We start from the raw sequence: 17700 nt of genomic DNA, 5'->3' as shown, positions 1-17700 counted from the left end.
TAATTTTCATGCCATAGATACAGATTCAACTGACATAAACATGTAAGTTTAACCTCAATGTTGAGGTTCGATTCTCCCATAATATAAAAAAATAAACAAAAAGATATAATTTATCAGTGGTTTTGGAGGTTGGAGAGAACCCGATGGGCCTAAAATCTTAGCTAGCTACCAAATAGAGTTCACTGCAGTTACTTTCATGTTCAAAACCATCGCAAAATAAACAATCAAGATCTAGATAACACCCCAATGTCTTCATATCAAAAAATAGAATAACCCACTATATATGTTTTATATTTACATCTAAAGCTTCAATGAAATTTGTTTCATCTATCAAAGTTGACAAAGCAATGTGTTTCTATGCCATGATTGACAAATTTTTACACATACCAAAGACATTTTGGCTACACGTTAGAGAAGCCTAACCTTACACATCTTCTGATTCTGGGCGACCCGGAGGCGTGATAAGTGTCTCTCTGCTCTCTGCATCGGCTTTCTGAGACACAATCGGCATCTTGCCAGGATATAGTACATAATGTTGAAGCATGAAAAGAAGATCAAAAAATATACTTATCTGCAAAAAAAATGTAAATAACAGCAAATGCATTGTTATCAGTGAGAAGTAACGGATCTTTCCCTTGTATTTCTTCAGCGCATAGAAATGGTCTCAGATGCATTGTTAAACAAGAAGTTTTGGACTCGGTTAATCTTTCATTTCCTGCATCTCAGAGACTGCAATGTTGTAGTTTTCCATTCACTCAACAAAGCCGTATATTGAAACGTGTGAAGATTGAAGTTCGAAGTCCACAAACAAGTACAAGAAAAAGAACGTTTATCATAGAACTAGAGAAGAATCCATACCAAAGAGAGCAATGTCTTCCCAATATTGCCATAAAAGTTTACCCATGAATCTGGAAGAAAAAGAAAGTTGAATTTATATAACCCAGGTCAAAAATTCACACGCTACAGCCAAAAGTCAAGGACAAAGATAGCATACTTTGATCTATGGACTGCACTGTCATCTGCGCATAATTTGCCAACCCTCCCAGAAAGTCGAGTAGTATGTTGCCAATGCTGAATCCATCGGTGCTCTTCCGCAAAAAGTTCATGATAGCCTTTATAATGCATTATTAATAAGCATCAAGATGTATGCATTTTCCCTTAGAATTTTAACTGAAATAATACAATTACTTGGACAAAAAGATAACAGGCTCGGGCGTGATAATTTATTGCTCCTATGCATGTAACATTTTAATCAAGCCAAAGCTGATTTTCTATCCTGGTATGCTAATTTTCATTCTTTGCTTTCGGCACTAGGCAGACCCAAAGATGAACAATCACCAAGGTGCAAAGCCAATTCCTAGTATGAGAACTAATCAATCTAATTTGATCATATGGATTTTGGTAGTAGACCGATGGGTCAAGTCTCTTTTGGTAACAAAATTTAACAAGCAAGAAATTCTCACCTGAGGTATGTATTTAATAGCCGTCATAAATACTTGAATTGAGCTGTCAACATTAAAGATTTCAAGGTTAAAAGGCAATCTATAGTTGGGATACTCTACAAAGAAGCAACAAATTGAGTGATAAAAAAAAGTTCTGTTTGATACCGGGTTGTAAAACTAGACTTGGCACTACTACTGCTAATAACAAGACAACCCCCAAAAAGTTAGAATTCAATACATCCAAGATAGAATTTAAAAAGATAATCCCCAAAAGACTATCTAACATCAAGTAAGATCAAGTTGTAGAGTAGGTAGGAAAACACTACAATATATTCCATCCATTGTGGCTTGGCTGAACTTTCTTTTCATAAATTGGCTTCGTGTGTTGCCTTAAGGATATTAGTTTTTGCTTCCCAAAGTTCTTTCTGGTCAACTCCTAGATGGTTCATGGTAAGGCTAGAGTCCTTTGAAAAATTGCTTCAAAAGCTCTTCAGTTAGCTTTACGGATTGAGGGAACAAAATGATCTTCAAAGACAAATTATAAGGTAATTGTTGAACATATACGGTACACACTAAACAGTCTCTAATTGCAGTGCTTTATCTAAAGGTTTTCTTCTCACTTTAAGTACTCTACAACTTGATTAATGTAGATTAACACCGTTTCTGGCAGGGCAGATATTGCCATGCCGCCCTTCTACTGGCTATTAATAAAGTGATACCATTTCTTATCCAAATAAAAGGTAGAATCCTAGAGGAAGATAATTACACAACGATTCAATCAAATAAGTATATCTAAAAACCAAAAACATGACCTCTTCCACGATCTCATCATCACATTTCCATCTTGAAAGCCATTAAAGTTTCTCTCTGGTCAAATTTCCTAAAAGGACATCTTCAACTGTCATCATTAAAGTTCATAAAAGGGGAAAAAAAATCTGTCATCGTCAAACAAACATTTTCGAGAGTTTGAAGAAGCAAATCTTGATTCTTGCACCATTATTTCTGCTTGAATAATTGAAGTCCTAGAAATCTATAGCTATGGAAGTGGTAATATCAGTTTTAATGGTGATTCTTGCAAAGGCACCAATGTGGTGCAGGGCACGTGGCTTTTTAGACCTTGGCTAGGATATTGCTAAAAGGGGGGGTGGGAAGAGTTCAAATGACGAACCTCTTTTCAGGAAGTTATTTTGTAGCAGAGAAATTCAATAATTTATGTGCTAAGACAAACAGCAATCAGATTTGTGAAATGTTAAGGTAGCTTTTCACATCGTTATAAGTTAATAAAGTATAGCAGAAGAATTCCAGTCATAGGTTGGTTCAGTACACAATAGATCATCAAAAGATTTAAAGTGCCAACTAAAAAAATATCACCATTCAGGAAACATCTTAAGAACCCACTTACTTGAATATGGAAATTAGCCAGAGCCAAGAATGGCTAGACAGACCAATGAAGAAACAAATTGCGGCAAATAGCCATACAACAGTAACAATTGTCAGTGATACTTTGGAAACTATCTGAGTTCCGCGCTGCAAAAGTAAAAGAAAACAACAAATATGTTACTAAAACCAATATTTAACTAGATCAGCGGACAGAACAAATATGAACTTAGAGAAGAATCCCAAACTGCTCACATCATATATCACAATTTGGAACAAGGTGATTGCCGTCAACAGAACAGCATGTATTGAGAAAGCAACATCATTTGCAGCAACAGGTATCATCTGAGGGATCCAAGAAAATCAACAAAATCAGTAGAAATATAAAGGTGGAAGGAAGGATCCAAAAACTCTATACATGTATTGACTAATGAAGTTGAATAAATATTCTAACATGTTGACATGCTAAACACGAACACACACTAATTCACATTAAATAGCAGGATATTGAGTTCAAACTTCCACATCTAGATTTTCCTGGCAAAATATGCTTGTAGTTGTGAAGTCCAACACAATAAGTTATTCTAAAGCGGCCATAAACACAAGATATATTCAACGAATGCAACATTAATTCCAACATCAAAACATGAAAACAGAAGAACACACAACGAGAAGTTCACCCCTAAAATTTGAACAAAAAAGCAAGAAGGTAAAGGAATTAGAGTGACCTGATCGTAACCATATTTCTCGAAGTACTGTTTCTGAACAGCCGAGCTGAAGTAAAGCGAGGCATTATATATCAAATATGTCGAGTGCTTAGTCAAATTTAACAGCACAAAATCGAAGTTCAGTCCCACGACACTACATCAACACCAAAAAAAAAAAAAAAAAAAAAAAAAAAAAAAAAAAAAAAAAAAACAACGATAAATCAAGAAGAAGAAATCGGATCGAATAAACAAAAGGAAATGAACGAAAGTACCTTTTCCTACGGAAATTTAAGATGACTTGAGGATAGAAACTGATGGACCAGGAAACGAAGGCGAACCATCCGAGTACTTCGTAGGTAATCTCGAGCGGAATCGAATTCCACGACGCCATTTCTCTTCGTTTCCTGATTTCCGGCGAACGCAAAGGAAAAACAAGAAGGAGAAGATTATCGTCGGAAAGTGAAATTTGATCCGTCAAATCGAAATTCAGAAGCAGAGAAAGACGATGAACGCTGATAGTTACCGGCGGATCGAGGGGAGGATTCACCGGCGGAAAATAAAATAATCTTTTTTCTTATTTTTAAATATAATTTGTAGAATGTTGTAACTTATAAGAGAAAATGAAAAATGGAATAGAGTCGTAAAGCGAGGCATATGCATATGGAAATAGGTCAACATCGGTTAATTATCTAATTCAGGGCTGTTCCATAGGTTTGTGCACCTTATCCTTAATTTATTTTATTTTGGTTAATACAACCGTGTTTTAAAGACGATATTTCTATTTAAAAGAAGACTATAAAACATCAATATCTATAATTGAAATCTTTAAAAGGTGACTTTTTTAAATGTTTTTTACCATTTTACCTTTTTAATTAAAACAATTACAAATATGTCACTATAATTGCAATTTTTTTTAACAATAGTTAAAATTATGCAGGTTTGAGTTTGGCTAAATTCTAAAAAATGTATCTTTAACTTTGTACTTTATATAAAAAAATATATTTCAACTTTCAAAACTTTATATTGAAACTTTCAAAAAGTGTTTAAAAAATACTTTTGTTATTAATTTTGGATGGAAATCGTTAAAATTTTGTTTAAAAAATATCCTTAAACTTTCAAAAGTTTAAAAATACTCTCAACTTAAAAAAGTTCAAACATATCTTCATAGTTAGTATATGAACAAAAACAATCGTTGCAAAAATAACTTTAAGTTTTTTAAAAAAAAAATTAAAAATGCTCGTAGCATTAATATGGTGATCAATTTGTTTGAAGTTTTGTTAAATTTGAAAATTTTAATTTAAAAACAAATTAAAGAAATATCCTCTTTTTTCATATAGATACTTTTATTTTTTCTTAATTTTCCAAATTTTAGCTTATACCAATTTTCTCAATAACCAAAATTTTAAGTTAAATCATAAAATCACACAAAATTTCAAAGTCAAAATCTCTTATTAGTGTTGGCAACGGAGTCCGGTTGAGGCAAGAAGGGGTTCCCGTCCTATCCTCACCCATTTCCCCTATTGTTTCTCCATAGGAACCTTTTTTTAAAAAAAAATAAAAAATCCTAATATTTTCTTTTGTTTGGGCGTGGGCACTTTCATTAGATTTAGATTGGGTTAAATAAAAATCTAAGCTAAATGTAAAAGGTTAAAATAATATATATTAAAAATCTAATCCGAGTGTAGTCTGGGACGGGGCGGGGATACCCTCTTCATCCTCACCCCATCCCTGGTTTGGGATCCTAAAGAAGTCCCTGGTTTGACCCCATTCCCAGATAAATTAGGGATTCCCCATAGGGAATTTTGCCAGCCCTAATTAAAACATATCAAAATGATAAATATGATAGAGTAAACATGGATAAAACGGAAAATAACATAATCATTAAGCACTCTAATTACACTTAATTTGAGTCACAAGCATACTAAAACACAAGAATATACAAAAAGGGTTTCAGAATTTACAACCTTTGTAGAATCCTCTAAATCCTTGCTAATTCCATGAATTTGATCTTCAAATCTTCAGTAGACCACCAAGAGAATCTTTTCTATTATTCTCAACATTGGATTTGAGTGATGGAACTCTGAATTGGAAAGGTGTTGGAGATGGATTGGAGAGGGTTTGAGAGAAAAAAGCTTTCTGCAAAATTTCTCAAAATTCTGATTGCATAATCCCCAAATTTTAGAAATTTGAAGTATTTATTCATTTGATTAATGCAAACACTACAATGATCATCTGATTGAACTTCAATTAGCACTATCCAAGTGGGCTAGGTGTTAACTTATGGATTAATCCACTCAAAATTCAATTTTTGGGATAAATTCACTTTGACAATTTAGAACCTTTTTTAAATTCTAATTTTTCATTTTATCAAAATAAACAAAAACTAAATTAAATCTAATTTAAATTCAATTTTTTAAATTGAATTTCTTCTTTTAAATATGAATTTAATTTAATTAATTAATTAATTAAATAATCATTTAATATCAAATATTAAATCAATAAAACACCTAATTTAAACATGAATCTTATTCATGTAATCAATATTTAAATCATTATTTAAATATATTTATCTCTTCAAATATGTTTACTTTCAATAAATTTAAATGTTAATTATATCAAATATAATTATCCAAACCCTATAATTGAATTTGAACATTTCAAATCCAAACCCTAATATTTTAATCCAAGGTTTAATTTTTTACGAGCTAGTAGAAAGACCTTATGGACCTACAGATCATGAGCTTCAATGATTTGAGATTATTCGGTTAAACTGTTTAATCCAAATTAATCAATATTCGTTAACTACCGAGACATATCACTATAGCTCGTTAATTGCACTCTCCTCACTGTAGATATATTCTTGTTCACTTGATTTACCCATGATCAGTTAGTCGATCTTTCATAGGTCATTTATATTTATAGCTAGGTCAAAATTACCGTTTTACCCCTATAAATACATCTTGCTCCTTAAGTCACCATGATCCTCTATTGAACGGTTGGTTTATAGTCCTACTAATAAACCATATCCCTCTTTATCATGAGAAGGCGGGGCTCGTTTGTTCAATACCAGCAATCAATACTTAAGAGAACAACCTATCTGCTAACCTTAATTGAGTAGGAGTGAATTCCATCTTGCAGGGCTATGTCCTCAGCTATCTATCTGATTTTATCCCCAGAATGAGAGGCTTATTGAGCAGTGTTGAACTAATCTCACCTATGCAGATCAAAGGATAATCCCGAATAAACAGGAGTTCATAGCTAGCTCAGGATTAAGATTGAGTTACCCTAGGTCATCGAATTGAAATAGTCAGTTTTAACAGTAAAAGATCGTTATAAAGAAAAGTGACTATTTCGTGATCCGGTCTTATGCAAACGTCTTTTGCATAGGATGCCCCCACTCGCATGTGTCCACATGAACGATTTTGGGATCACATTGTTTTGTATTAGTATACAAAGTGGGTCGCATCCATAGTGTCCTCAGGATGAGGTATCCAACCTCATCCATATACTTACAGACCTTTTAGGCTATATACTATAACTTGATTCTCTTTTATATCTCTGCATAAAGTTACAGTATTCATACTATAGCCATGGTTTCGTTTATTGGATTTCATAACAAAATGCAATTTCGAAAATACTTTTATTGAAAAAATAGAATATGTTTCATATATTACGAACTGTGAGTTTTAGGGCATTTTTAACAATCTCCCACTTGGACTAAAACTCCAATGAGTTACAAATATATATAAATATATAATGTTGAGAAAAAAGAGAAAAATACAATAAACTGAGGCATCTATATACCCTTGACATTCTCCTACTTTCCCCAGATTTATGGTGCTCGTAGTCCCAGTCCTACCAAGTGACCCTCGAACACTTTAGTCGGAAGAGCTTTTGTAAATGGATCAGCAAGATTATCCGACTATCACATCTCCTTTATGTACTATCTTCCTGATGAGATGGTACTTTTACTTGATGTGTTTTCTGCATTTATGGCTCATAGGTGTAAGAGTATATCAGCATGCAACAGAAGCAACAAGGATCAATAAGCACTTTAATTCATTAATTTTGGCAGTAACTAAAACATGCTCATCTAACACAAGAGGGTTTGAAGTCATACTTTTGTAGAACTCCTTGAAGTCTTGATTCTTAGCTGTAATCTTCTTCGAAATTTGCTGCAAACCACATCAAGATCTTCCCCACTATACTCTTGGAGCTTTAGAATGAGTTGTGGGACTAAAAAAACAACTTAAAAAAAAGGAAACTTGGAGAGAAGCTCACTCCTACAACCCACTTGAAGAACAATTTCTTCAGCTCAAATTTTTCTGTATAAACTCTTTGAATGCATGCCTCAATTCCACTCCCATCTTCTTTATTTATTGCAGGTCTTTCATGCAAAAAAGATGTCTGTATGAGATGCAACTCATGCTTGGAGTTATTGAAGCCAAAAGAAAATGGGTTTTGTGTGAGCTAGTTGAAGGTTTAATGGAAAAATCCATCTTTCCATTTGTGTTGTTTTTCCAAAACCAAATAATTTCTAAAAATCAATTTGATTTCAAATATTTAAAATATTATTAATTTTATAAAATTAATTTCATAAATTAATTTTCTAATAAAATTAATAAATAATTATTTAAATAAATCAATTAATTCTAATTAATTTAATATCAAATATTAAATTAATTTTACACAAAACCACCTTCATATATTTAAACCACATTTAAGTATAAATTATCATATTCCATTTAATTCTAATTTAAACGTTTCAAATTAACTTATCATGCTACTCTAAAGCCAATCCCTTTACGAGCTAGTAGGGAGATCCCGCGGACCTATAGATCATGGGCCCCAACGATTCGAGATCAAATAGCTAAACTCATTATACCGAATTAACCCCTATTCGTTAACTAATGGGTCGCTCCACTAAAGCCCATAGTTGAACTCCCTCACTGTAGATATATTATGTCCACTCGATATAACCATGATCAGTAAGTCGATCATTCACAGGTTGTTCATAATCACAACTGGGTCAAGTTCATCATTTTACCCTTGTGAATACATCTTATTCCTTAAGTTCCCACTGACCCTTTAATGAACAATTTGGTTCATAATACTTATGAATCAAGTCCATTCTCTATCATGAGAAGGCGAGGGCTCGATTGTTTAAGACCTGGAATCAGTACTTAAGAGAACAACCTATCTGCTAACCCTAAATCAGGTAGGAGTGAATTTCATCTTGCAGGGCTATGTCCCCAGCTATTCATCTGGTTTTATCCCCAAAATGGAAGGCTTATTAAGCAGTGTTGTTGGATTACTCTCACCCATGCAGATCAAAGGATAATCCCGAACAAACAGAAGTTCATAGCTAGCTCAGGATTAAGATCGAGTTAACCTAGGTTACTTAAAATAAAATAGTTAGTTTTAACAATAAACAGTCGTTATAAAGAAAAGTGACTATTTTGTGGTCCAGTCTATATGCAAACTCATTGCATATGATGCCTCCACTCACATGTCTCTACATGAATGATCGTGGATCACATCATTTGTATTACGTACAAAATGGGTCGCATCCAATAGTGTTACCAAGATGAGATACCCAATTTCATCCATATATTTATTAGACCATTTAGGTTATATACTATTAACTTAATCCTGTTTATGTCACCACATAAAGTTAAAGTATTCACACTATAGCCATGGATATATTTATTGGATTTTCATAATAGAATGCAAAATTAACAACTTTATTGAATAAGTTACTCAATAATATTTTATTGATAAATAGAATGTTTAATACGAACTGCGAGTTCTAGGACATTTCCAGCACTAGGTTCCTTTGAATTGACAACTGATCCATATCATAATACAAGGTGCATATGCATATTTGGAACCACTTCCAAATATGTTCGAAATTTTTTGAGTCATACTGCTTCATTAGCTGCTTCACATGCAGCTACATATTCAGCTTCCATCGTGGAATCAGCGATACAATTCTGTTTAAGTGAGTTGTGAACTCCTGCCTATGAGAGCAATTCTTTGATTTGTATGGGTGAGAGTGGCTAAATCGCTGATTCAACAAGCCTACCATTTTGGGGATTCGTTTGATTGGGGAGCTAAAAACACAGCTACACAACGAAGGAATTCACTCCTTCCCCAAGGTCAGGGTAAGTAGATAAATTTCTCCCTTAAGGGCTGATTCTGAGGCTTGAACAATGTGACGCCACACCCTCTCTTGGCCCGAGAGAAGTTTAGTCATAATTAGATTATGATCTATTGTTCATTAGAGGGATCAGTAGTACTTAAGGAGTTAGATATAACTATAGGGGCAAAACGGTAATTTTTGCCTAACTGTACTTATGAACAATTTGTAAAGGGTCATTGTACTATTGATTGATTATGTCCAATGGACACAGAAATATATTTGTAGTGGAAAGAGTGCAGTTGTCGGTCTTTAGTGAAGTGCTCGACAGTTAACGGATGGTAAATATTTTAATTAAAGAGTTTGATTAAATATTTATGTACCATTGGAGCTTCAAGCTACAGGTCCATGAGGTTTAAAATAAGAATAAGTTTTTGAATTGTTCAAATTAATAGAGAGATTTAATTATATATGATATAATTAAGTTATTTTAATTATATATGATATATTTATTATAATGTATTTGATACATTATAGCTTAATTAAGAGGATAATGTATAAGATATTTTAGGATATGGATATTTTTGAATAATTTTTGAAACCTGATATTCAAAAAAAAAAAAAAAGATTATGGAAAATATCTTCAAATCCCAGACTAGAACAGAATGGACAGAGCCAACGGAACAGAGACGAAGTTGGAGCGCTCAAAGCAGAGGATTTGTTAGAATCGGAGGAAGAAGCAGATTTATCATCGGCCATGACCTTCACGATCATCCTCTGCCCTCTTTCGCCGTGGCCATTAGCGCCGCTGATGAAGTAGAAAGTTCCTGATCGGCTGAATTGGAAGACGGTGTTGCCGGTGTTGGAGAAGAAATTTGGTTGTGTGGAATTGCATCTTTTATACTCTTCTTCTGTCACTTCCATCACCGAGTCCTTCTTGTACCTGAAACCTAATTCAAAAACAACAGACAGATACAATGTTAATGTAGAAAGGGACGTTAATTTAATCGATCGGTGTTGTGGAGATTAACTGTACTTACGGACGGTGTCACCGGCTTTGAATCTGTTTTCTGAGGCCCAATCGTTGTAGATTTTGCTGTCGTTAGCCGGCGGAACTACCCAGCCTTTGACGCCACCGACTTGGAACTCAAAAGAAGCGACGGCGGAGAAGGAGGTAGTGAGAAGGAAAAGTGTGAAGAAGGAGTTGGACGGCATTGATAATAATTGTAGTTTTTTACAGAAGGAATTGAACTGGATAATGGAAGTGAAGGTTGATTGGGGGGGAGAGATTTATAGTGGCGTAAATGGGAGTTGAGAGGAGTTTGAATATAGTGGGCGGTTGATTTTTGTTCATCCATGGCTGATTGCACGTCGAGTCCTACAATTTCGGGTAATGGGCAATGAATCGTTCTGGTTTTTTCTTTTCCTGCTTGGACCGTGGGAAACCAGAAGAAAATAAAAAAGGTAATATTCTTCAACATATCATATTCATATAAATATGAAATATGAAAAGAGTATTTAAGTTTTTGAAACAGAATTTGATTGAAATGTTGTACCACATCGATAAAATGACAACTCTGCATCTTCTTTATAAATGGCATGCCAACTCCTTACAAACGCCGAGCTCGGTAGTGTGAGCTTGTAATCCAAACGGAGGCAATAATGTGGTTGGAGGCTGGTTCGGCCCGGATGGTAGGGTCCTCTCAAGAAGTCTGTCTGGCCTGTCCGTTTCCAAGTAGGGAGTCGGGCCTTGGGCTTCGGGCGAAGGCTTGGTGTCCACTGCCCCTAGAGATTGGAGGGCACCGCGTGAGGCTGGATTCACAGAGCAGCGTAACCTCCCACTCCTGTCGGTGGAAGGATAACAGGCCGGTTCTTGACGGCCCATCAATGTCACCTGGGTAGTTCCCCGCCCGACAACCACTTTTTCTTTTTTTGCCTGTAAATATTACTTAGATAATATAGTTTCATTGGTCAATTTTTCTAGAACAAAGTTTGAATTTTCAAATACACTGATGAACACTTAGAACAACTTACATCTATCTCAATCAAATTTTAAAAGCCCTTTAAAACAAGAGTTCATCCAAGTTCGCATGCAACTCTTTTCTTTATTAATTTTAGTTTTAATTTCCATTATAACTCTTATAACAGGAACCAACTAAAACTAACTACAACGCAAAGCAACATATTCAAGGCATTCATAACTCTTATAAATAAGCCTAAGTGGCATGCTCAACACCCTTATACTATAACTCTTATAATATAAAGATGATGCATTAATATAACTCTTATATTATATGATGTATGAGCATGCTTTCTTGTAATTTTATCATGCCATTTACTATATTATAACTCTTATAATATATGATGCATGAATAAAATGCATAACCTAAGGTGAGTTTTAAATCTATATGTCATACATTATGGCATATAAACAAACATACATCTCATGTACATTAAGTAAAGATTGACGAACCGAGATAATTAGCCTCAAATCCTTAAGAATAAAGCTAACTATTACAAAGAGCATTGAGTCCACGAGTTCAAACAAGCAAACTGGGTCTTGAACCATCTGGGTGAAGATCGCGTCTCCTTGATCGTTAACAGCTCCTTGTGATTATCTAGAAACAGTGTATGAGCATAAACGATCGTTTAGCAACGATTGGGTACCTTTGACTATGCGATGAAGCATGAAGGTCTCGCGATCGTGCAACACACATTGTGTAATGCACGTCTTAAACGATCAAGTAGATGACAACGATGCGATGAAGCATAATCGTCTAAATAATTGATGAGCAAGCGTAAGGTATCGTATACCAGGTGATCGTGTAGCTAGTGACTATGCGATAAAGCATGTTGAACTACATGATCGTTTAATGTGCGCGCCTATTAAACGACGAGCATCAAATACTCTATGCGATCGTTTACCTCAAGCGTCCACACGATCGAGCAACCAACGCTACACGATAGAATAAGCTCTTTACTCAATTGTTTAGCATTAGCTATACAATTGTTTAGTAAATACTACACAACCGGATAAATCTTTTCTATATGGTCGTTTAGCCAAATCTTAACAATTGTTTAGCTTGGGCTACACGATGCGACCAACCTTTGGTCTTCTTCCTCGATGCATCTCCATGCTTTGAAACTTCATCACGAACGACTCAAAAAACTTCAAACGCTTTGAATACAGACTCGATTACTTGTTAATTATGTCAAAAAAATGTAGGGGCCCTTACAAATTAACACTTTGTAAACTTAAAGAAAACTTTAAAGAGAGGCAATCATCCCGTAAACATCCATCAACACATCCGCAAACACATTTAACTCTTAAAGGCATTATAGAAAACGTAAAACATATCATAACTGTAAAAGAAGTTCAATACAACAATGAAATTTGGAATATCAAAATAACCAGACGCTGATACCAATTGAAGAAAATCTAAATAGAGATCTCCATGAGTAGCGGAAGTGGATCGTTCCAAATTCCACAGAGAATGAACACAACAATTACAGTCTTAAACGGAAACTAACAAATTATGCATAATCATAAATTACAGCATGCTACAAGAAGATACAAAGGATAGAGTATGCATGCCTTTGAAGAACTATTCTTCAAGTATCCCTTGATCAGTTTCCAATGCGTCCAAAACAGCACTCGAACTCAATGAATAGAACACGATCTCCACGAACGTCTGGATAAGCCTCGACTCTAATCGAGTCCAACTCGATCCACGAATTGAACAGGAACACTACAACAAGTGTGTCACACCCCGCCCCAGACCATCCTCATAGCCTATGGAAAGGGATGCGACTGCAGCAGTTATCAACCCTTAGACTGACACTTACTGCCTAATAACTCTTGCGGAATTAACTCTGATACCAATGTATAAATTTAACATTCAATTGATTAAGTCAAGGAGACAAACTACAACGGATTAAGTAGGACCATCTTATATTACAACAATGTAACGTTTATACAACTCCAAGACTTAACTACAAAGTTTACAATAACAACCAACTGTAAAACCCTTCGGGAGTGTATCTGTGGCCTGTGGCAGACCTTGACCTTAGCAGCACTCTGGAACTCCTCACCTTTTGCTACCTGGGAAGAAAAACATGAAATAACGGAATGATCTTTTATAAAGCTTAGTGAGCGGTGACACAATTACAACCAACAAGAGCTTTCCAAGTGAACCTCCAACAAAAGCATTATGCTTTTCACCATTCCACCTACACACACGGTAGATGTTTACCACATAATATCATAACAGTAATACTAGCTTATGTACACGTAGCTCCTCCCATCATGGGCTCAGAAACTAGGCTCGTCGGCCCTTTGACCATCCCATTTCAAGGATTCTTAATCCCACAGGCTCAGGCACTAGACTCTTCCGTCCCTTGACCATCCTGTAAGGATTTATTCTGGGCTCAGGTTCTAGGTCTTTAGATCCCCTGACTATCCCATCATCACAAAAATCACAACATATTAGTATACAATATGCACAAATAATAAGGGAAGAATTAACCACTCACCTTAGTCGCTTTAGGAACTTTTCTTTTTAGAAGTTCCTTGGTCTTCTCGAGTTCCTCTTTTGAACCCTAAATTCCACATTCAATTTAAAGCTCAAATTACTCATAGTTCTAGGCTTTATCTCAAGTTACTTCCTTCTACAAAAATACTCTAATGTCTCAGGAAGCTTACCATAAAATCTTAGCTCATAACTTCTAGTGGTTTGGCCGGAAACATCAAAACATCAAGACTGGCCCAGCTTACCCGACAGCTCGACCCTTCTGTCTTTTCCTCATTCTCCAGCCCGATTTCTTAGAGCTTCTTCTCTGGCAGCCTCTCCATGAAAACTAGACTCTTTTATCTTTCAGATCACTTTGAAATCACATCAAACGCACGAGTTTATTGGGAGATCTTCTCATCTCAAGTTGATGCATTCTCCTCAACCCTCACTGTCCAATGCGCTCTACTCTCCCTCTCTTTTTTGACATAATTTCTGATTTTGTGATTTGAAAATAAAATCCCAAAGGCTCTATTTATAGGAGTCCAAACTTCCTCTGGTGTTGACACCACCTACTCGACTGCATGACCAAGTGTTTACCTCTCCCCTTATCAACGCAAGCTTGCATATTTGGCCAAGGTTGTTTTCTCCATATGCGTCCACCACAATTCCTTAGCCCTTAAGAATTTCTCCCAAGGTGACACATGGTTTGGCTGGTGTTACTTGTGTACACCCGTATGTGTTCAACTTAGGGTTTTCAACGCATAATCACAACACAACGCAGCCTAAACAACGCATGGATGCTTGCCCAACCGTTCGATGCATAGGCGAGGCCGCTCGCGTGGCGAGGCATTCGAATGCAGCATCGAACGAGGCGTTGTTGCACGCACAGGCTGTCTTCGCTCTCTCCTTTCTCGCTGGTGTCGCTCTCTCCCACTTTCTCGCTCATAATCTCGCTCTCTCCACTCCCGCTCTCTTCAACTTTCTCGCACATAATCTCGCTCTCTCCCATTCTCTCGCTCAAACTGCTCTCTCCAATCTCGCTCTCTCCCATTTTCTCTTCACTCTCGCTTGGCATCACGCGTAGGACAGTTGTTTGGTCCAACGCTTCCATCACCGCATGCCTTTCGCAACACGTAGACAATACTTAAACCATTGCGTTATTCCATACTTAATTCATTTATCTTGGTTTTTCCACGTCTAAATTCCTCATAATTTTGTTATATTTTTTATTTTTATATTCTATTTCCTCATGCCCTCCAAATTAGGGGTTAGGGTATTACAAAGTATTGCCTTGGTATTCTCGGTGTGAGAATTCAGAAGTTATGGGCTCTGTATGATCTTGGATGGAGGAAGATAGGAGGTATACGATCAAGTAGACGATCGAGGAGATGAAAGACTGTCTATCGTATAGACGATGTACTCGATCGTTTAAAAAATGGAAGCCTATCGTATAGACATTGTTACTCGATTGTGTAGCAATGATCAACGAGTAACTATCGTATAGTCAATTCTTAGCTCAATCGTGTATGTTGTCAATGCTATCACTTAGTAAAAATCTTTTTTACTTGATAGCCTTTTTCGTGAGATTAATTCGAAATGAATCAACTAATAATTTTAGAAAACAATTTTCTTTTTATCTCACGGTTACCATAGAACTTCCAATAACCTCCCGCTCAAAATGATTATTAAAGAAAAAGAATTAATTATCATATAATTAATATATTATAAATAAATATGATAACCAACTTATCATATTATATTTATAACCTATAGTTCTAATATTTCTGCAGGGATTAAAGCCCTGCACAGTGGAAAACAACAGATCTAACTCTAATTTAATATCAAATAAATTTAGCATTGGAAAATAAACCTAGGCTAAACATATACGTTCAAAAAAAATAATAATAAAAGGAATTCATAACTTAAAACAAACTTGTTGGATATCAACAACACCTCCAATAAGCCTTCATTGGTCTTCTCTCACGGATCTAACGAGGCGGGATTGTGGGATCCCCTCTTCAATCTTGGATTAAGGGAGAATAATGGGAGAAAAAAAACTGTGAGAAAGTTTTTTTTTTTTGTTCACACACACTAATTCTCAGAGATCTGAACCTCATATGTGAGTATTGGAGGGAGAGGGAGAAGAATTAGGGAGAAGATTCCCTCTCCCTTCCCAAATAAAAAAAAAATTAATTTTAATTAATTAAATAATAATAAATATATATTTAATTTAACTAAATAAATTAAATCGAATTTAATTTATAAAATATTAAATTAAATAATTATGAATTAATCAAATTAATTAATAATAATTAAATATCTCCTGTATAATACATCCCTCTCACATAACCTATAGTTTAAATTCAATTAATTTAATCAAATCATATTTGATTAAATATAATTAAATTAAATAATTGATTCTCCAATTAATTAATCATTAAATTAAATATCACATATTTAATTTAATCTTATAATTGAATCACATTCAATTATCTTTCTCTTATATAATCTATAGTTTTTAATTTAATTAATTTATCAAATCATATTTGATTAAATATAATTAAATTAAAATGATTAATTCATATTACAATTAATATTTAAAGTCCTTCAAATATTTAATTCACCCATAAATTAAATTTTAAATCAAATTCAAAAATAAATTTATACCAGAAAGTTTAATTAAATTATAAACTTTAAATCATTGTGTTTGTATCAAATACAAAGTCATATCCATAGTGTTACAGGATAAGGTACCCAACCTTATATTTATACTATAAACCCTTTAGGTTGTTCTTAAACAGTGATCCCCATATATCTCCACATATAGATCAATACTCATACAACAACCCAGGATATTAATTTATTGGATTAGAGTTATTTAGGCATGATTAACATAATAATAAACAATAACGCTTTATTGAAAAACATCAATATAATTTATTAATGAACAGTCAAAAGTTATATTTACTATCTATGAGTTTTAGGACATAAAACCCAACAATGTTATCATATGAAAATTTATTTTATGGTACTTAAGATAAATCAAATTTATATTAATTCCTCCAATTAATGTATCTAATACATCATATCAATTATATCACATATAATTGAATTTTCTCTCGTTAATTTGAACACTTCAAACTAACCCAAAATCTATTTCTCAACTTGAACCCATTGAGCTACCAAGAGGACTTCATGGACTTATAGCTTAAAACTCCAATGGTACATGAATAACTGACTAAACTCTTAGTCATGAGATCCACCATCCGTTAACTGTTGGTCACTAAATTAAAGACCGATGGTTGCACTCTTCGCACTACTGATATATTTTTGTGTCCATATAACCAAGAAATAGTACGATGACCCTTCAGAAATCGCTCGTAAGTACAGCTGGGCCAAATTAACGTTTTGCCCCTATAGTTATATCTAACTTCTTAAGTACTATTGATTTCTTTAATGAATAATAAGTCATAGTACTACAATGACTGAGTCCTCTCTTCTAAAGATAGGGTGTGGCCATTATG

The 17700-nt window shown here is 34.5% G+C and overlaps 2 protein-coding genes across 2 annotated transcripts; both read right to left on the bottom strand.

Moving 5' to 3' along the window:
• Nucleotides 1-232: 232 nt before the first annotated feature.
• Nucleotides 233-4136, bottom strand: LOC120080391 (cystinosin homolog). Its single transcript, XM_039035043.1, has 8 exons — nt 3799-4136; nt 3548-3680; nt 3075-3164; nt 2845-2969; nt 1464-1506; nt 995-1112; nt 859-908; nt 233-571 (listed from the first exon to the last, which is right to left on the bottom strand). The coding sequence occupies exons 1-8, from the start codon at nt 3915-3917 to the stop codon at nt 425-427; spliced, it is 825 nt and encodes a 274-aa protein (XP_038890971.1). The 5' UTR covers nt 3918-4136; the 3' UTR covers nt 233-424.
• Nucleotides 4137-10237: 6101 nt separating this feature from the next.
• Nucleotides 10238-11684, bottom strand: LOC120080130 (early nodulin-like protein 1). The gene is made up of 2 exons (XM_039034698.1): nt 10706-11684; nt 10238-10615 (listed from the first exon to the last, which is right to left on the bottom strand). The coding sequence occupies exons 1-2, from the start codon at nt 10878-10880 to the stop codon at nt 10275-10277; spliced, it is 516 nt and encodes a 171-aa protein (XP_038890626.1). The 5' UTR covers nt 10881-11684; the 3' UTR covers nt 10238-10274.
• Between the last annotated feature and the right edge of the window lie 6016 nt (nt 11685-17700).

This window comes from Benincasa hispida, chromosome 6 (assembly GCF_009727055.1).
Source record: "Benincasa hispida cultivar B227 chromosome 6, ASM972705v1, whole genome shotgun sequence".
NCBI classification, from domain to species: domain Eukaryota; kingdom Viridiplantae; phylum Streptophyta; class Magnoliopsida; order Cucurbitales; family Cucurbitaceae; genus Benincasa; species Benincasa hispida.
Note: the sequence above shows the minus strand (reverse complement) of the source record. Positions and strands in the feature narration are given on the sequence as shown.

Bases quoted from the DNA above. Each gene is read 5' to 3' on its own strand.
- LOC120080391 (XM_039035043.1), bottom strand. From the start codon at position 3,917: ATGGCGTCGTGGAATTCGATTCCGCTCGAGATTACCTACGAAGTACTC. The intron at 2,970-3,074 runs GTGAGCAGTTTG...TTACTTTTGCAG, and splicing joins TCCAAATTGTGATATATGAT to CGCGGAACTCAGATAGTTTC. The intron at 572-858 runs GTATGGATTCTT...TTTTTTTTGCAG, and splicing joins GGAAGACATTGCTCTCTTTG to ATAAGTATATTTTTTGATCT.
- LOC120080130 (XM_039034698.1), bottom strand. From the start codon at position 10,880: ATGCCGTCCAACTCCTTCTTCACACTTTTCCTTCTCACTACCTCCTTC. The intron at 10,616-10,705 runs GTAAGTACAGTT...TTTTTGAATTAG, and splicing joins CAAAGCCGGTGACACCGTCC to GTTTCAGGTACAAGAAGGAC.